This window comes from Anopheles funestus, chromosome 3RL, assembly GCF_943734845.2.
Source record: "Anopheles funestus chromosome 3RL, idAnoFuneDA-416_04, whole genome shotgun sequence".
In the NCBI taxonomy this organism is placed as follows: Eukaryota; Metazoa; Arthropoda; class Insecta; order Diptera; family Culicidae; genus Anopheles; species Anopheles funestus.
The window spans coordinates 2112920-2133570 of NC_064599.1; the positions used below are offsets into that span (position 1 = coordinate 2112920).

Genomic DNA, 20651 nt, shown 5'->3' on the forward strand with positions numbered 1-20651 from the left:
ATTATTTAAATTTGAATAATTTTGTTTTCTGTTCATAATGAAGCTAACCACTGTGCCTGATTCAATCTGCTTTGAAGAATCGAAGTAACGTCTATAAACACCACGCCGGCATATCAACAGCTTTGTTTTGTTGATATTGTCAAACCAAACAACAGATGCACTTTATTAGCTTTGAAATTTCGCTTTAAATACTTAAATAACTTGTGTAAAATTAACTTTAATACTAGTCAAGGCGTTATTAATGCTTCCTAGTTATTGTATACATTGAAAGTAGCACTGTTTTAAGCCATTCATAGACGATATATACTGATAGCAGCATGAATGAATTCATCCGTGGAACATGTGAAGAAATGTGCCCTAAAGCGGAAATCGACTTGTCGGTATAATTTTTTAAATGCCCTATCTATGGTAATCTCCTGCTATAATGTAATCTTTTTTATCTTTCCAGGCGTATCCAAGAAAAGTTAGTACACTTCTTCGAAACCGATACCGAACGGACGGGTGTGCCGGATCGGCATCGAATGGTTAAAGAGTTTTCCCGGTCAGCGGCCGACCGACGACAACCAAAGCCATGGGAAATTAGAACACCCAGCATGCTGCTGGAAACTGTGCACTACCTGTTGACAATGTTGGTATAGCGATTATGTTAACATGCTAGAATTGTTGAGAATTTTTAAATTTTCTTTCACTTACAGTGTGCTACCTGATTCCCGGCGTCCGTATTACCAACGGTATGAATTTATTTTTGATCGAATGCGTGCCATCCGACAAGAAATGGTCATACAGAATCTATCCGCGGGTGAAGTGTTACCGGTTCTGAAGCCGATCGTGCGATTCCTTTGCTATAGTGCCTACTATCTTTGTGAAGCTCCGATCGCTGAGTTCGATCCAAAAATATGTGCCCAACATTTACAGGAATGTTTAAAAAAAGTACTTCGTTGTTACGAGGAAATTGATCAGGCAGGCACTTCTATCTCCGATTCGCACCGTTTTGAAATGGAACGTTTGTACCTTTCCTTCAACATCGGCAGTCTAGAGGCAACACAATCAGCCATTACACGATACGGTGCTAGTGAACCGAAGCTACGGCTTCACATTACCACCCAGCTAGAGTGCCACCGCGGGAACTATTTCGGTGCAATCCGAAACATGTTTCACTTTGGTCCACTAGAAGCTGCCGTCGCATCGTTACAGCTTCCCCGATTCCGGCGTCAGATTCTGGAACAGTTCTCTATCGCGTACCACAGCCGCGTGCATACGGTACCGCTCGAATGGTTGGAAAATATACTCCATTACGAGGGCCTCGAGCGCACGTGCCTGCTGGACGACTGCCGTCACTATAACCTTCAACTAGTGCCGAGAGACAGTGAGCAGCGGGCCGGAGACAGCAACCGTAACTGGGCGGTGAAATTTGAGAAGGCTCAGTTCGATGCTCAACGATGCGCGGTAAGTTTTTACGATCATATCCATCTAATCAATTGAGTTGATCACCGCATCATGCTCTTCGCGGTGGCAATAACGCCGATAGTCGTTTGTGAGATAGCGATCAGTACCGTGTATCCGCTGTTCGTACCTTTTCTTTTAGATTCCTCCACGAAAAGTTCCTCCAATCGAAGATGTATTAGAACGTTGCCGAAATATTTCGAGGATGTTGCTTGACGGGTTTTACGCATAGTTGCCACCGTGCATTTACATTGATAGTGTTTTAATTCCGCATCGTCATTTGGCTGGCGAGTGTGATATTTTAATAAAAAAAACATATTATACTAATCCTCCGTTAGTTTCGGTCCGATGACCATGTGAAAAAGGTAGGCATTATTTAAATCCTTAGATGCTTTTATGCCAATGTTTTTTTTTCCTAAACAGTTCATCTATTCTATAGTCCTTACTTGCGAGCTGAATATGTTATATTTTGTAGTTCTAAAATTTGCTTAACTTGCGCACCTTTTGTTCATATCACGGTTCACTAGCAGCTCTGGTAACGGTGTATCGGTTTTTTTTGTACGTCGAAACTAACGCCAGCGCCTGCGCTCTATGTGTGCTTAACTGTCTATTCACTATATTTACAACATTGATGATTGTGTCGTTCAGCATCGATCCGAGCAACAAAAGACGGTCCATACCAACGCTAATGTGGCACATAATACTGACCATTGCGGCATGAATGGTGACGATGCGACATTGCGCGGGTGTTTCCTAACGCTAGGATCTTTCGGTGAGCTTATTGGTTCATCAGATTTGGGTGTATCGATCTTGTTCGTGTCGACACCTTCCGGTTCGGCGGGATGTTCTTCATCCAGATCAATTTCCTTGATCAGCTCGTCCGTGTTGTAGAGCACCACCCGGTCACCAAGCGGCTGTACCGGCCGGAAGTTGTGTGTCAATGGATGACCCTCCTCATTTTCCAGCGCTCGGAAAGCTTGCACCTGGAAGAGAATGATCGATTAGAGAATGTGGCTAAATTGTATCACATGGATACCGCAATCGTTGTTTGATTTTTTGTCGCATTAAAAGTGATCGTGACCCAATGATACGGTGACGATATAAAAATAGGATCAGTGTTAATTGCGGCGTCACAGTTACGTCGCCACTAGTTCATAGGACTGATCGCCCATGTAGGCCACCTTGAGTTAAATCTTTTTATAGCGAAAAGATTGTTGATAGATTGGGCGTAATTTAATTAACAGCGAGCTACTAAGTAAAATGTTACTTCCCGTGCGTTCGTTTTTGCACGAACGATCACACTTACCTGTGCGTGAGACAACAAAATCGGTTCTTTAAAATCGATCCATGTGACTACCTCACTGCAAGGTGGTGTCGTCAGTGAACCATCGTATGTGTAGTAATGTAGCAGATCCTTCGCAATCAAGTCCTTCAGCGATGGAGGTGTTTCAAAGCGCTCCGACAGATGGCTCCCGGTAACGTTACCAAGCAGCTCAATAAACTCCTGGTACATGGGATTGTCTTCTGGGTCGATTTCGTAGAAAAATGCCAACACGGTCAACCCGTCGGCAAAGTTGAGTGCAGTACGGGCATTTTTATACTCCTGCTTGTAAAACACAATGTGCAGCTCCATGGGAAAACTAAACGGAAAGGAGCAAAGAGGTAGAATAATATCCGAAGCAGGTTAAGCTACCTCCACTTACCGATGGTTATCGATCATGTCCTCGCTGCCGAAGGTATCATTATCGCCCCAGTGGAAATGAAGCTGGGAATACTCGTAGACACCGGAAAGCGGTCCACCAGACACGGTCGGCGTCACTTCCGACTCCATCGTGACTACCACTGCAACGAAAGAAAGGGTACAGGATGGTCCGTTTAGAAATGTACGTTGAGGTGGAAAGCTTCTTCTTCTTGGCTTAACGACCATACAGGTCACGCCGGCCATTTCTGGCTTACTAGACTTATTTTACCACGTAGCCGGATAGTCAGTCCTTGCTACGGGGGGAGGGTCCGGATGGGATTTGAACCCGGTCCGGCCGTGTGGACTGGCGCCGTTTATCACATGCACCACCGGGCCGCCCCAAGGAGGTGGAAAGCTAATCATGCTAATGACGAAGCCCATCACGTTAGGCGTGACCGTCACTCTGCACAATGGCACGTGGCGCGATCGAAGACGCCATCAAAGATCGGCGAAGGATGTGTGTGCTGTGTGGTTTGACATACTGATTAGCAATTTCAGTGTTGACGGCTTCATACTTCAATCATACCGATCACCACCACACCAATTCGAACTGTGAAGTTTTGGAGGGAAAAGTATAACCTTACTATTTCTTCAGCGATTCATAGTGTCTTTTAGGGAAACCTTAGGGAAGCAAATCATAAACCAGCTATGATCAATTTTGTAAGCAATTTAAACACTTCATAAAAAGCATTACTTATCATAAATATTAAATGCATTGCATCCTATCAGTGGTGAATGCATTAGGAGTCATCGGCTTTTGCCTAGCGACTAACCTTCGTTGGCCAATTGACGGTACACAAAACACTTGTGGACGGGTACTAATTAACCTTCACCAGTGTTGTGGTGGTTTCCGCAACAAGGCACGGCTTATCTGTGCAGCTTTGAAAACGACCAATTTAGGGTAGGTTCTAATTAGTTTTGGAAGCAACATCGAAGGTAAACCAAGTCTTTCCGTAAGAAATGGTGCACAATTTCGTCTGGTTTCGTCCGTCTTCACGTAGAGGGTTAAGTTACCTACAATCATCAAACTGCATGCCTAGACCGTTGGCCGTTGCGTTAGACTAAGCGAAGAAAGCGAAGTCACTACGTAACTCCGAAAAGCCTCGTAGGCACTCACCAGTGTGTCCATTGTTGGTTAGGTTCGTTTCCCGGGGTGCAACATCGAAACCCTGAAACACTAGCGGTGGCAGGTTGACCTTCTTCACGTCCAAAGAGTTAATATTGATTGGACTCTGGTGTTTTCCGGTGCAGGAATTATACTGTTCACCCCAGTGAGATGGTCCTGATGGAAAGATGAAGAAAGAAAGGAATGTTTATTAGAAAAGGGATTTATTGCTGTTGTAAACATGCTAGTAACGATCTTTTGTTACTGGGAAGCTTGACAGAGAAAGAGGACTTCACACGATACACGTGGAGCTTCTAAACTTCTGTTTTTCATTAATCATTTCTGTATATATTTTTTTCTAACGTTCCTACTGATATCCTCACACCACATGCGTCCATCCGGACCGTCACAATGATGCGCAAGAGCTAAATAAACGACCTGATCTAAACGAACAACAGTAGCACGACGATGCAACACAGACCGGGGGGAGAGCGACTCGAATCAATTATTCATAACTCGTACGCGACACAACATCGACAAGTGTACAATTTAATTATCCCACGCAAATGGAACACATGCGGTTCCAGTAGCGCGTCCGGGCGAGCCGAGTGCCCGATTGATCCGATTGTGAAAGCAGTGCAGTGCATGTGCTGCAGTCAGGTGCATGATAATGCACTAGGAAGACAAGGTATGGGCAATATTTTTTCTGCCTGGCACAATCTCACATCCCTCTTCCGGTGCTTTGTGGATTGAATCCATTTATCTGATCTGATCATTTCACGTGAGACCTTCGCTGTGAGCTGGTAATGGTGAATGGTGACGTGACGTGTCTTCCAACGTCAGCAATCCTACGGGAAACGCTACGTGCAGAGGCTTCTACCAAAGTCTCCCGGGCACTCTAATGACCATCCATGTTCGCCTCCTTCGTCTGTAGTGGTTAGGTGTTTTTTTCCCACCACAAATAGTATTATGACAACTGGATGGAATTAGATTTTTAATGGAATAATTGTGCTGACATCGGAATTGGTAGCTGTAATGCATTTTTTAACACAGCGTCACACTTTGTATGTGCGTGTTACGATGGCAAATAGATACCAATGGTGGGGTTTTACGCTGTTCGATGATTATCTCACGACGCCGCAAGCAAAAGGTGCAAAAGAAACATTTTTTAGGGACATTGTCGTCCAACGCAAACCTTACCTTTATCGCCATCGTATCCAAAATCCTGTGCATGTCCATAATGAACTGTAAAGAAAGGAAGTAGGAAGGGAAAAAGCCTATTAGAAAGGATCAAGAAAACCGGCAATCTAACACTAAGAACTTTCAGCGCGGTTTTCGCGCACAAAATTAAGCGTAAATTATGACAACTGGTAATGGTTGGCCTCATGATCGATGGTTTTTTGTGTTAACACTATTGTAGCACATGGTGCGACCCACATACACAAAGGTTTCCATAGTTCCAGTGGTCGCGGATTTACGACATGGCCACATCCAATCTAGCATAAAACTCCATGACATCGTGTTTGAGGTGCAAAACCGCCAATCCCTTGTGGTCGTGCAGAAAAGATATTGCATACTACAACAGCACCGGGGTGCAATGGGCGCTTGGCATAGTTCGGATCACCTCATAGCGATTCCATGGCCGGCACAGATGCGAGACATCCGGAGTGTTTTGAGAGTTGCTGGGCGAAGGTAATGTCCCACAAAAAGACATCATCTCTTGTGAAGAAATGTCGACTAAAGTTAAAGTTTTCATGAGTTTTGGACAACTATGTCTAAGCCCGTCACATCGGTTCCTGCGCATATGAGGTTCGCGGTGGGTATTTTCTCCCTCCTTTCCACGAGTTAGCACTAGCATTACGTCGCCATGTGCCGTGTGTGGAAATTGTGTTTGCCCGACGCTCGCGCTTTCTGCGCGTATTGGAAAAATCAATTTGACTTCCTGATTCGTGCCGCTCCCGTCGGTGTCGTGATCGTGTCTCATTGGATTTGGCTCACATGCACCAGGTTGTTTGTGGTAGCAATTTTCAGGTCCGAACTTGCAAACCCATCACAATCAGCGGACTCCGGCTGTGCTGGAACAGCTCGCGTATGATGAAACTACCGAGACATAAGCGCGAGTTTATGGTGCTGCCGCGCGTGCATGGCGGCTCGTGATCGGCTGGCGTAAACATGCGTTGTGTCGATCGCTTAGATCGCTGCACTAAATCTCGTGTCATTTGACCTCGACCACACTGGGTGGAGGTTATTGATTAACCCTGAACCTGGGTGTGCGAATGCATGCAGCCATTTGCGACGAACCCTTGGGAGCCAGTTGTGTTCTAGTAATAAAGTCATCCGGTACTGGTGATAACACACCAGTGCTGGGCGGTGTGATATTGATCCCCTTATGCAAGACGCCCTGCTTGCAATGATCTTTATTGATTTAATTGAATGTAACCATGAGAAGTTGGGGCGCACGTTCCGGCAAGACACATGATATCCGAAAGGTTTGGGAGAAAATCCGTAAACACGACGGAACCATTCGCACTGATGCCAATCGCCGACCGTCAGGAGGAGTGGAATGGATCACTGTCACATGCAGAGGATGCCGTGAACATTCATAAATGTTACCCGCAGATATATGGGCCTTTCGCTGTCCATTGCATTGTCCATTGTAGTTAGTGCTACAAGATCAAGTGCAAGTGTGCAACACTCCCTGAACGAGGCAATGCTACACCTCCCCCTCCATAATTGACAAGGGCCACCCAATCAGACTCACTGTGGAACGTTTGTTTTATGGATGTTTTTGATGTACTTAGGCCGTAGGCGTTTGATTCCATTTTGTGACCATTCCGCACAATTCCGCACGGAAAAGTGACACTTGTGCCCGGCGGAGACAAAGTCCGACAGTGCGACCGGGGACCACTCCCTCCCCCCCTTCCCCCCTACCAACCCGTGATACAATTGCTTCTAATGACAAATTATTAGTGCAATTGACACTCCATCGTTGGCTTATTGGGAGTGATGCGGGTTGGATCTTAATGACCGTTAGCAAACGTTTACTTTCTTACGCGGCCTTTCTTTCCTGAGTCATAAATCAACGCCGTCGATCAGCAGTGGTTGTGAGGGTTTCCACCTCCGAAGAGCAATCCCCTTGCGATGTGACGCGTTAATTTCAGTTCGCCGGATTGTCTCATTAATTCATTTTTTTTAAGCAAAGAACCTTAGGTAACGATCAGTTTTGGCACGGATGTGGGCGTTTTTGTTTCGGTCGTTAGGGCCTAGAATCATTTAAGGGGGCCCTGTTTATGCACTTTTATCAATGCTGCATCGATAATGCATCATTTAGGACATATCCGGGAAGGGAACTCGCGTACTCGCGGAAGTTGAATATTTTATTCAAACGTTCTGAGGGGGTTGGTGTGTGAGAATGGTATTAATGGCATTCGGAATTTAGATGCAATCAACCGTCAGGTATTTAATCTCTTTCAGCAAGTCACCGCCATTTGTGCTATTCCACGTGCGCAACTATAGATTTCCCTTTTAGAGGTATTTTTAAAATTCTAAGCTGACTTACGTCTTCAAGATTTTCGAAATGGTTTATAGGAGTCATAATAAATGATTGTTTTGTAATACTTGTCTTATACCTTGAACTTCAAATTCGGTAATTGGACTACAATGAAACTTCGTGATCATAAACTCCAAGAATAAAGAACCAAGAATTCTGTAAAAATTGGCAAAAGTATCATAATCACAATAGACACCTAATGTTTATTAGCAATATTTCGAAAAACCCTTTCGTTCCTTTGTATATGGGTTCTATCAGACTCTGATTGTTTATTTTGATAATGTAATTGAGTCAAGCCCACTTGAAGTATTGCTCACTTTAGTAAAGTTATGTCAGTATTTGCTTCTGTACGGGGCAACTTATTTCCGAGAAGAAGTAATATTTTTATTTGTATGATGTCACTCTCCTTCAAGTGCACTATTTTGAAGTACTTCTTCAACCTTGAAGTAAAACTTTAGGATGAATCTTCTTGGAACTAGTTGGCGACTTAGAATGCAATTGGGAAATTGCAGATCTTCTTCAGTTCTCACCCATTCTTTCAACAGCACAATAAATCATAGTACGTTCACCGAACACAGTTTACTGTCCAACATGCACTAGCAACCTTCAGCAATGCTTTTATCACACATAAATTTGTCCACAACTGCAATACTGGTCGTTTAAATCTGTCTCACCAGAGGTGTCAAAGTGTTGAAGTTTTGCCAACATTGGTGCATTTTCCAGTGGGAAAGCTCAATCATGAATTCCGTCTGTCGAGAGTAGACGAATGCGCCTCCGTCACTCTCTCTCATCCGCTTTAGTACTAAAGGGCTTCTGTACAACATGCCGCACAGTGAATGTGACCGATCTCGCAAACAATGCTTTGCAAGCGAGGGAAATAGTCAAATGATTTAATGTGGAAAACGTCGCTTAACCTTCCGGCCTCAGGTTCAATGTCAACGAGTCAATCGTTTAACATCCATGCGAGGGAGATATCGTGTCGTTATGGGTGAAGAAGCCTACAAATGATGAAAGTCACGCGGGCCAGAGATGAAAAATTGCATCAAAGCCAACGTCTTCAAAACTGATGCGCTAAAATCCGGAAGTTTACAGTACAATCCGGACATCTGAAGTAGCAAGCGGGACGGACAGCTAACCATTTTGCCTGATCGGCTGAGAGGGGAATTATCCGCGAATCCCTTTCGACCGCACGGGTGAAATAACAAGTAATCGCCGACAAATGTGCGTCATCAGTCAACATCTCATCGGCGGTTGTATCGTTTTAATGGGCCCTGATTTGGATGCTGTTTGTTGATATTATTTTTTCGTTTATCTTGTTTTTAATTTATTTGTGCTGCGTCCTTTTACATTAGTTCTTCCCCTTCTGAATAAAGCATTTGCGGAAAGTATTGCCTTCCCAAACCGGTAGCAACTGGTAGAAACTGATAACCACTTAATACGTTTTGTGAGGGTGTAACCTTTCGTAGCTTTTTATGTCGTCCTACATATTACGCTGCGTACGTTTGTTTTTTCAACCTCTATTCCACTTACAAAGAAGCACGTTTTTGTACCAGTTTCATCACTTCATTTTTTTACGGAGGAGGAAACTTTTGATGAGTTATGGCATATTTAATTAAATTCTAGCTCTTATCCTATGTCGTTTCTCCAACCCAGATGGTATTGTCTAGGTCTAGGTGCTGTTTAAGTTCAAGTTCAAATTTTCGCCTCACATAATCCCTAAATTGCTGCTCTTTTCCCCCGAAAAATATTATGTCACAGTTTGGCACCGGGAGAGCAAAAAACTAAATCTCATTCAAACAACAAGCGAAGCACACAGCTGTTTGATCACGACGGTATGGACTGTTGCCCAGTCTATGGTACAGTGTGTTCTAAGTACGTCCGCCACACGATGAATATTCACATCAGCTATCGACAGGAAATGAAGTGCGGTGGAATAAAATGCAAAAAAGTTGATTTTTATCCAATGCAACAAGTGAGACAAATTTTGAATAGTGAACAGCTGACGATCATGTGATCAACGCATGATTTGTTTGATTCGTTTTGGTTAGGAAACAAAAAAATATTCCAGTGCATGTGTTAAAAGCGAGAGGTGTATGTAGGAAGATAAGTAATTTCTGTTCAAATTTGGGTAATAGGTACATTCATATAAATCGATCGTTAACTAAGAAAAAAAGCATCGCATGTTTCAATCATTATTTTAGTAGACCATTTACAGGCACTTAGCCTAACCGATCGTGTGTAGCTTTCTGTAAATGTAAAGCTCAACACACCAAAGGTAGTGTTTGCAGTTCTCAATGCCACCAGATCTTATTTCTCTGTTTCTCTCACCTCTATTCCTCTCATTCTTCTTAGTTTTTCTCTGAATAGGAAAATCCGCACCAAACTAGAGAGCAAATATTACTAACTTCAAAAACTAGATCAACACAATCGCTTTACTGTGAATTCTCAAGCCGTCGTGAAATATCACAGTCAGCGTCTCCATCGACGCTAAGAAAATATTTATACAGGGAGTAATCCAAAACCAACTGTCGTACGCCGTTTATGAGGGAAATTCTAGCTTTCTTTCACGTGTGATTCATCGTGGAAAATTTGCCTTCAATACAGCTTAAGCAGCGCAGACGATCAAACGCTCTTTAAATTGCTTGTGAGGAAAATGTACTATGAAAACTCAAAAGAAAACAGTTTTTTTATTCTTTCGACGAGTTCTACCTTACTACAAGAGTCCTCCCGTTTACTAATGTTTTACTGCCGTGTTGCCAATTTCGTGTCGTGCGGCTCATGTTTCGCATTATTATTTGCAAATTCCTGACCGTTTGTTCACTGCCAAGCAGCCGGCTAACACATTTGTACAACACCAAAGTGATGGTGCTACAGTAGGCCAAACCTTCACTTTAAGTCTGTTTGACAAACCGCCTCAAACAGCAAAAAAAACACATCTTTAATAGGTTCTTGGTGCTTCTTTGCTTCAAATTATTTCTGGGTGCGGTGTACCATGTACCCAAGTTCACTACTATTGCGATCCCTATTTATAGGAAAAGTGTCGTAAATAATTAAAGCTGTCAGCATTTGAAAGACCAACACACACAGATGGGAAGACCGTCCCATCAGTGTTTTTGGTCGGCGCATCGATCCGTGATCGTGATGCGCCTGTCAGGATGTGATTATGTTTAAATACCGCTCAATTTCATTCGGTATCAGCTGATTAGGGTACGAAAACGGTGGGACAACAGCCGTTGAAGCTAGGTGAAGTGATATTATGTAAAAGCGAGCTTCTACCTCCTGTGTATGTTGAGATGATGATCGCCGTAGACTGCGCGATCACATGCGTTGCCAAGAGCGGGTATAATACCAATGCGTTTATTATCCCAATCGTATTATTTGCAAGCTTCCTCCGAAACCGGGCAGACACTAGGACGTGGTGTGACAGTGCGTCAACTAGCTTCAATTGAATGAAATTTTTGCAAGGCCTCCAAATCCGGCCCCATTCGTGTGCCATGAACTCATCTGTCTGTGGCGTCTATTTCGGTTACCGTTTGGAGTTGATTATTTAAGGTTAGTTCTTTTTTTGGAACCCAGCAACTGGAGCGGTGTTGCATGGTGAAAGGTTAGTTGCTTAATGGTGAATGCATGTGTGACTATTAACCGTCCAAGATACAGAAGATCCTTCCCGGACGGGAGCAAACAGCGTATGAGATTACGTATACTCCCGCTTTACACGATTGTTAGTAGCGTGTGGAGCTATTTGTTTTGCATATGGACGACATTTTTCCGGTTCGTTTACTGTATCCCTCCAGCTGACGACCGTCCCGACCATCAGAAGTACATCAGAACCCCCTCCGTGATGTACTACACGTCCAACACAATGGACGCGTGAAATAAAAATAAAATTTTAAACTCCAACATCAGATGTTCTTTTCCTCCAACTCCACTTTGTCTGGCTCTGTTCCCTATGGCACTAGCGACAAGGAAGCAAATCCGTGGAGCGTGCGGTGAAGGTGGTGTTAAATTGGAAAATTACCTGATAATACCAAAATTGATGCGATTAGCATAACACCGCCACTGCTGGCACTACTGCCTCTTCTTCGGTGGCTTCTACTACAATGGCTGACACTGGCCGTCGTCGTTGTCGTCGTCGCCTCCGTCATTATGCTGGTGTCTGAGATATGATGCTGGTGGTGCAGTTTATTCGGCAGAGCGTCCTAACTTGCTTTAGTCACGATCTTGACCAATTCTCTGCAATGACAACAGATAACCAAAACAAAAAAATACACTCACTCATTGGATGTTCACTTCAAATGTACTCCCCAGAGTTCCCACTGCAAAAAATGAGCATTATTTTGAACATGCGATTCCACCACTATAAACCGTCGGCTAAAGAGGTGCCTGACGTCGATTCGCGAAACGATTAATCAATAAAATCAATTTATTTCAACACACAATCGTCACAGCCGATTGATTGGTTCCTCACGGAGCTCCACGTGGGTCGGTTGTGTTCGACTACGTCCGAATAGTTCCTGCAAATGACGAAGACACCATTCCACCCTCGCTCACAATCCAAGGAGAATAGATATTATCGCACGCACATCGACACTTTCACTCGCTTGGGAAGTCGATTCGCACTATTCGCCGTCTAAATCAGACACACACACAAGCAACAACACTTTTCACATTTCGAGGCACGCACTCTCGGCGGTTCTCGGAGGGATGGAAATTTTGTGGTCCATTTTTTAAGCTTCAATCATTTGCGAAGTGCAATTTCCAACTTCATTATGTATGCCTGGCCCCAAAGCTAAACGCACGTACTGACCATCCGCAATGTCCGCCTTTCGCTTTGGTAATTTTTCCTTCACCACACTGCACTAGCTCTAGGGTAGGTGGAAAACTTTTGAATCACACATCATCCCCTTCACAATTTAGAACCATTCTGTCATGCCCACCTTGGATGATGAGATGTGTGTCCGGGCGCGAGATCAAATTAGCTGTCTTACTGTCACGATGATGTCCTCGCCATGCGACGTCCACCGAAGAACTGAGCCGTGTCCGATGGAACACCGTCACTGATAAACCCCTGCTCGTGCTGCTGCCAGGTGCCGTGAAAAAGTGTCGCACGGTTTCCCGTTCCCGGTCTCGCTCGCTCACTGTTCCAGTGGATTGATCTGATTTTTCTCCCGAGATGGGGTTTCCCCTCCCTTTCTATCGCACCGAACAAACAGAACAATACGTTTTGTCGTCGAAGGGGATCGTATATGAAGTTGTCGCGCGCGTATAGGTCTTCGGCTGCTTGCCGGGCGATCGTTGGCCGAATGACCGACAGAGTCCGCGTCCGTTACCATGCCGGCATGCAATGCTTTTTTAGCCCGACGCGATTTGAGAAGCACTGCAATGCTTCTTATCGCAGTTTGCAGGAAGAAGCATTGTAATCGCCCAGGAAGGGATAACTGACATCGGGTCCGATATTCACTTTACGGAACAGGTTCTTCTTATCTGTTAAACATTCCTTCCTATATTACCAGATATGTGCTTCAACTTCCGTTTCTTGTTGTTTTTTTTTATGAAATTTCTTCCTTTCGATTACATCGCAAGTGCTCAATACTGATTGGCGATGAACAACTGATCGTCACAAACTAGCATGACATCACAGCACATAAACAGTTTTTTTGCTGGTGACATTGGAAGAGAAGCTAAAATACCATCGCACACTTCAACACGCAAGCCTAAAATGTGAACCATTCGACAAACCGTTAATTTATTTGTTGATTGTTGCAATTGTCACGTTTGACGTATTTTCGCGCGTAACGAAAGCATGAGTGTGACATTTTGTTCTTGTTGTTAATAAATATGTATGTGTATTGAAAACTTCCCTAGCTAAAACACCTGGTAAAGCTCTAATCAGGGTATAATAGTATTGAATGATTAAAAAAAATTTTTTTAATTAAAACATCGAATCCGATTTTGTTTTACTATACCCTATACTAATTTTTAATTATTTTTTCTTAAATGCTATAACTATTGCGGTTTTATATTACTGTAAAATAGTCCAGTCTTTCTTAACTGATATACCTGATTTCAATTTTAGATTTATTTATTTCTCGTTCTTCGACGGATGTTTTGTCGATCACCATATGTGCTAATTGCCGTGCCAATCACACTCAATAGCAATGAAGACATATGCCGCGATATCTCAATATTTTCGGTTATCGATAAACTTCAATACGGCATATAATCCGTATCCAATCCGTCGGCCTCGCAGGTGGATTTGACGGGCGTACTGTTTATAAGTACTGTTTTTTTACTGACTGCGTCAGCTGTTGCATTCATTCGTACGTTCGTATGCCGTTCGCTAAGTGCTTGGTTCAATCTTCGTGGCCAGCGGTGATTTATATTGTTTTCGTTGCATCTCTTTCACCCGACATCGGTCGGCGTTTGGGGCTCGTTTCTACGCCCTCCACACAAACACACAAACGCCCCCAACAAAGTGCAACACTTGCTCCCTCGACCATGCTCGGAGCTGGGGAAACTAACACGGACGGTTCTTCTACTTTATCGGCGCCATCGACGTTCTATCCTGGCGGGGATGATTGTTGTGTCCATCGGCACATTAACAACGTCACACAAGCGGGAACGACGTCCTTTTTTCGCGGAAGGTAGCGGAGATTGAGGGTGAATGGGGGGACGATTAAAAATGAAGCAGCATTACTTCCTCACCACAAACCCGATAAAGCTCTTTACCATTGGGTGACCATCGTTTTACTGTTTACGAAGATAGATGAGCGTGCACGTGGAAATGCAAACAGGATGACTACAGGACATTCCTCATGCACTACCCATCCTGGAAAGTCGGTGTGGAACAGCAATTTATTGCAAGTCCACTGGAAAATTGGATAGGATTGTCCTAAATGAATAAATGAAATCTCTATGCAATCCTGGTTTGTTTGTGGCATCGGTAAGGTCAAGGATATGGTTTTACCGACTGTTGGTTATTACGCGTTTGTATGATTTGAATGTGGATCTATCTATGAGTGAAATTACCGGTGGAAATGTAAATGAGCGAATGCTAATGGGCTTTTACATTCTTTGCGTTGGATGCATCTATTCGCGCTTAACCTAATACAAATGAATTTTCCTTTGCGCCCGGAATATGGATATGTTTTATTTTATTTTATTTTTTTTTTTAATTTTTATTATTTTTTTTATTAAAAGACACCTATTTCCTTTACCTTTATGTTGTTAAAATGGTGCAAGTAAAAAACATTTTTTATATCCATTTACATTTACGATTTTATGATCGAACATATACCCACTATGCGATGGCTCAGTATGACAGGTTGCAAGCAACACTTGTATGCAAGAAAATGAGTTCGATGCAAAAGAGTGTGAAAAGCCGAGGCAGTGGTTTGCTGTGCGAATTCCGTCGTTTCATTCGCTTTTTATTTACATTACTGATTACAGTGAAATGATATTTAAATCTTCGTAGCTGATAGTATCGCTGTACTTTTCCTTTGATTGTACGGTTTTGCATTATTCGGAAAATGATTTGTCTCAGTTTCAGCGTAAACTGATGTCTTCCAATGAACTTAGATGGTGATTTCATGTTGGTGAATTTGCTGGAATCAACTTCTAGTGTAAATTCCACCACCACGATAGCCCCTAAAACCAAAACGGATAAATTTTTTATGTTCTTTAAATAGGTGTTCTGCGATAAAGCGTTTAAATTCATGTAAAGAAGTGTGTACCAACATCAAATATAGCTGTGAAGGAAACCTAACACGGGTACCAACAGATCTGTTTACCATCTATTCACGTAGGCAATCCTGAAACAGTTTACTAACGTGTCCTTAGCACATTCAACTACCGAGAAGTGTTTCGGAAGGACCGTAAAGCAATAACATGGTTCGTAAACTGGTTCGTTTGTGTTTCCTTTTTTATTCTATCGCAGAAAAAAAAACATCATACCATTGTGAATTTCTTGAAATTCCAATCTTTGCCTAACGGGAACTTTGTAACGTTTAAGATGAAAATATTTGTTTGTTATATTTTTCTCCGAAGTATCTCGAGATCAACAACACTACCAATCCAATCAAACAGTGACTTGCCTCATTAAAATCGTTTAGAATAAACCGTCAAAAGTAGCATGCCGAGGTCCATGCCACCATGTACCTTTAAGTGCAATACAAATCTAACGAAATGGCACTAAGAAAAACCTGAAAAGGCTTGAGGAATTAACTGAGGTTAAAGAGCCGGTCAAGATCTTTGTTCAGTCCCGGCATGTCCGTCGAATGATTGTGTCCTTGAATTCTTGACTCAAATTAATTATCAATAGTGTTTGTCTTTAGCCACTGTCACAAGAATGGTGGCATGAAGATGTCACAAGAGCAACCAAAGTTTTTTTGTTTTTCCAATTTACGTTCCATATCATTAGCCTCCAATTTCTCATGTCCTCACTACTTCTCGCGTGCGGCTTCCTAACATCAGTTGTCTTCACATCCAATCATCATGATGCGATAACTGGATGTCCCATTTGTTGCGTTAAGAAATGTGTTCCAGCCGGACATCAATGCCCTTGACTTGGGTGAAAAAGTTTCGATGCGTGTCTTCGGACGTCGGAAACCTATCCGGAACACAGGTTCAATATCGTCAAACCGGAATGGGAAAACCTAACGCTCACAATCACCACCGTAGTGGCATGGGAATTTGCAATGGAGCTGATGCGCAACAGCTTGCCATCCATCGCTCAATCCCGTCTGTCTCGTTCTGGGTTAGGAAATCGTCCATTTCCTATAAATTTCAGGGGGTATGAGGTTTAGTGTTTATGTTATGCTTTTGAGTAGGTGGAATCGAGTAAGCTTTCGGGTAGGTTATGTAAAGCTCCTTCACTTCAAAGGAGAAGGTTCAGCTCCAAAGTGTGGAACGATATTCAACCACGATGGAAGAAGTTATTTAGTGAATACCTCTCCAGAGACATTGAACGGCAGGGATGAACGTCTGGGGAAGGATTCGTTTGATTTACTCGACCACAAATCATTCAAAAGTAATCTAACGTAATATGATTAGAGTTGGAAAAGTTAGACGGTTTATTACCAACATATGGACTCAATTGCCATTATACTAAGTATTCTGGAGATTGTAGGCTATTAATTAAAATTTCCTTTTCGGCCAATTCATACAAATTAATTTCATTCAAATAGTGATCACGTAACATTTTTCATTACAAACTACTTTAGTTCAATTACATCCAATCTATAATGTAACAGATTTACCAATCGTGTTTACTTTTGCAGCACAAACAAGCGTGTTTAATATTTCATGAACTTTTTTTTACCACACATTCATCCGAGACAGAGTTTCCTACGCTTAAACGTGTTGTGAGGATGCTCCAGAATTAAATTATCACCCATTTTCCACACAAACCATATTCTTTTTCAGGATATTTTTCCAACTAAAAGCACACTCAGTCCCGTGAATGGGTGAGAATGAAGCGAAATTCTCTTTAACCTAACTCTATGTTAAGTGTACGTAAAGTGAAGGTAGAGCATCAGTCTGTGTACATCCTTTGGTTGAAAACTTCTCCCTTACTGTTACTCCCCACTGTCGCTAAAACGCTACTGGACGTTACCAAGGAGACAAGACGCCAGATCCGGAGTTGTTTTTCTAAAATGTGATCGATTGGCAACCGTTAACTTTACTCGCTCGAGAAACTAGCTTTGCCGCTTTTTTTGTACATTCCAATGCAAAGAGAGAGATGAGAATTATGGAAGTTTTGCTGTAGGAAGTAACTTTGCTGCCAATGTAAGTTCATCACGATTCATTTGTGGACTTACAATTTTCATATGAAAACATTCCCTTCTTTTTTCGTTCGCTTTAATCCATTTTGCCGTTTATTTTTCTTTTCCCATGGACACTTGTGCACGTTATCATCATTTGTATTGCACCATCTTAGCACCACGCGATACGTGATTTAATTTTCTTATCTGTTTGACCTTTCCGTTTTCTTTTCCCTTATTTACAGATTTGTCTTTTAGGCGATTCTTTTATCCTTTCGGTTTTGCTTTCCCGTTTACTTACCTTTATTTTCTATCCATCACCATCACACATTCCCTTCTGCATTCTGGAAATAATGATTTAATGAATTAATATGCTTCCCATTCCTTTATTTTCACTACCCTTTTTTCCGCGGTTTAATTTAATCTAATCTCATTCGACTTCGTTATTTTCTCATCCATTCAATCTCACGAGCTTTGAATGCCTTCCATTTGTGCACTGATCACTCATTGTGGTTGTGGCTGTTACATCTTTATTCTTTTCCGCCTCATCCATCATAAAGGTGATTTCTTGGATATTTTCCATCCTTTCTACCGTCTTGTTTCGATTCAAACACCCACACTTCCGATCTAAAGACGCACCATTTTCTCATTTGTTTTCATCCACAACGAATGTGTTTCACTAGAAGGACTTTCTATTACGGACAATGTTTCAGATTTGCTTTGATTCCCACTCTGTGTTTATCTTGAAGTATGCTAATCATGAGCGAAGAAAGAAGTTAACATTTTTTGCCTTTTCTAATTTACTATGCCGGTGCCGGTCGAAGAATTCTCCAGCGTTACAGTTCGTTAACTTTTGTCGGCAAGAAAATGGAGATGTGAAAGTGTCATCCGTTCCAAGAGGCAAAGGAAAACAACACAATCGAAATAGAAATAACATTTTCATCGATTTGTGTTTACGTATTAGAACAACAGGTCGTGGCGATGGTGATAGCAATACAGCGGGCAATACTTGAAGGCGCAAAGTTAGGTAACTTCTGCACTTTACGATTACGAGTCAAGGGAGGATCGTACAATCTCATACGAGATGTTTGTATATTTCTGTACCACGCTTCAATACGGTTGTCCTGGACGATGATCCGAAGCATGACACCATGCCAATCGAGGAACTTGTGTAAATTTGTACCGGAGAAAGGTAATGAAACTTCTGTTGGATCAATGTCAGATGGTGTTTGCATCACTGATATGAAGCCTGCTAAACGATTGATCTTTGCTTTCTGTTTTTTTTGTGTGGTTCTCTTGTACGGTTTTCAATAGACAGGATGATAGGAGAATTTTTAAGGAGTTCGACTCTCGGCACCGTTGCCTGTCCCACAATTGACAGTATAGCGAGAATGTAAGGAAAACCATCTATTCACCCGATGCTGCGGTTATTCAAATTGACGTCTCAAAAGATCTTCCCGGTGATGGAAAATACAAAAATGCGCTATCGTTCGCGACAACGCAAAGTGACAGCTTGGTCCACAAGATTGAAGCATTTTTTGGGTTTGAAGTAGAATTCGAAACCAAGAACGTCTGGAAAGATTTGAAGGCAAACTTTAACCGGCTCCTGCTTGTTGCTTTTTAACAGACTAGATTGTGTTTCTGATCTCTGGCAAAATGCCTTCGTAAGGAAGTACTAGAAAGCTCCAGCTCATGATCGATTCGAGTGACTAGAAGCTCTTGAAGCAAGCTAAGGGAAGAATCCTTCAACAAACCCTTCCCAATAGAGCCTGGAAAAGCAGATGGATGATGTGGTTTTTGCGAAGTTAGTGAGCGGCTACTTCCGGTTTGCTGTAGTACCTTAACGCCGGCAAGAGTTTCGCAGGAGCATCTTTGAAGGTTTCCTTTTTCTTGGATGAGTGTGTCCTAAAACAAGGACACTTGTGCGATTTGATAGCGTGTTATCATGGTGCAACTCTTGCGAGAGAAGAAAAGTGAGAGAACAGTACAGAGTGAGCACGATTGTGGAATACACGTTTGGAAAAAAAGACAACCACCACACACGCGACCATTGAAGTCCTTTGCTGAGCGAATGAAATGGAGCAGCATCCACTCTCGCTCGGTTTGCTTCACACAAATGCTTACAAGCACGAAGGATATCCGTCGGAGTAATTTTCTCTCGTTCGGTTTCACTTGCACCGTGCGCAGTGCGGACGGTCGGAAAAAGTGAGGAAATTCGTCACGAAGGGGGAGGGTCGCCCAACAAGCCAAGAGTCTGCAAATGCTTGACTATCGCTGGTGGCTGCTGTTGGTGCTAGATATTCGCTGACGCTGGACAAAATTCAGTCAGTTTACGGTCACGCTTTCGCGCGCAAGGATCGCAGTTGCTCAGGATACGTTCAAGGATCATCCCCGGCTTGTCGACGTTCGTGTTACGCGTAACGAAGCGCAAACGAAATTTGCTTCCAAACTTACTGAACCCTATTTCCGTTTAATCTGGTAGTGTGGTGATTGAAGTTAGTTTACATGCACCTTCAAAGGATGTGTGGCAGGGCGGGAAATTATTATTCCAAAATGTTATAATTATTCCAAACCAGTGTGTGACGAAAGTGGATGGTAAGAGGTTGGAAGCATCAAGTGGCTAACCGCAAAGACGTGAGCTGCTAGAAAATTGAGCAGCTTTCACATGCTGCCACTTCACGCGTGGATTTAAACGCTTTCGTATCATTGATTGTGCTCTCGGTTCGTGTGTAGCTGGTAAAGTGTTAAACGATCGTTCCCAGCGTATATACCCGGGCAAGAAGAATTTCTTCAAGTGACACCCATCCTTAGTGGAGAAGCAAACTGAAGCAAGAATAAGGCCGGATCCAAGGTGAGATGAGCAACTTTCATTCTTCTGGCTGGATAAGTACGAATGATGAATCAAGTCCGTCGATGCTGACTAGGGTAATTCCGCGACTGGGAATAATTTTGCTGTGTGGTGCAAAAAAGTTAGACTCAGCCGTTGAGAAACCGCTTCAAACTTCCGCTCTCAAGCATGTGTCAACGCAAGGCGACAAGTTCGTTTGCCTT

The 20651-nt window shown here is 42.8% G+C and overlaps 2 protein-coding genes across 3 annotated transcripts in view; one reads left to right on the top strand and one right to left on the bottom strand.

The window, feature by feature from the left end:
* Window positions 1-1469: 1469 nt before the first annotated feature.
* The window catches only part of LOC125771153 (opsin-2), a 53178-nt gene continuing 33996 nt past the window's right edge, over window positions 1470-20651 (top strand). The window contains exon 1 of one of the 2 annotated variants that reach the window (XM_049441531.1): window positions 1470-1808. The gene's annotated coding sequence lies outside the window, so the exon portion shown is untranslated. Of the gene's footprint in view, window positions 1809-13944; window positions 20452-20651 lie in introns of those variants that run through there. The other variant, XM_049441532.1, reaches the window with a different exon arrangement.
* LOC125771170 (carbonic anhydrase 7) lies at window positions 1816-12910 on the bottom strand. Its single transcript, XM_049441560.1, has 7 exons — window positions 12777-12910; window positions 11858-12072; window positions 5490-5534; window positions 4302-4466; window positions 3147-3285; window positions 2750-3083; window positions 1816-2426 (listed from the first exon to the last, which is right to left on the bottom strand). Exons 2-7 carry the CDS (start codon window positions 11982-11984, stop codon window positions 2088-2090), a joined length of 1149 nt encoding a protein of 382 aa, XP_049297517.1. The 5' UTR covers window positions 11985-12072; window positions 12777-12910; the 3' UTR covers window positions 1816-2087.

Coding starts and splice junctions, on each gene's coding strand:
- LOC125771170 (XM_049441560.1), bottom strand. CDS start 11,984: ATGACGGAGGCGACGACGACAACGACGACGGCCAGTGTCAGCCATTGT. Junction 5,535..11,857: donor ATCAATTTTGGTATTATCAG/GTAATTTTCCAA, acceptor CTTTCTTTACAG/TTCATTATGGACATGCACAG. Junction 2,427..2,749: donor TTTTGTTGTCTCACGCACAG/GTAAGTGTGATC, acceptor ATTCTCTTCCAG/GTGCAAGCTTTCCGAGCGCT.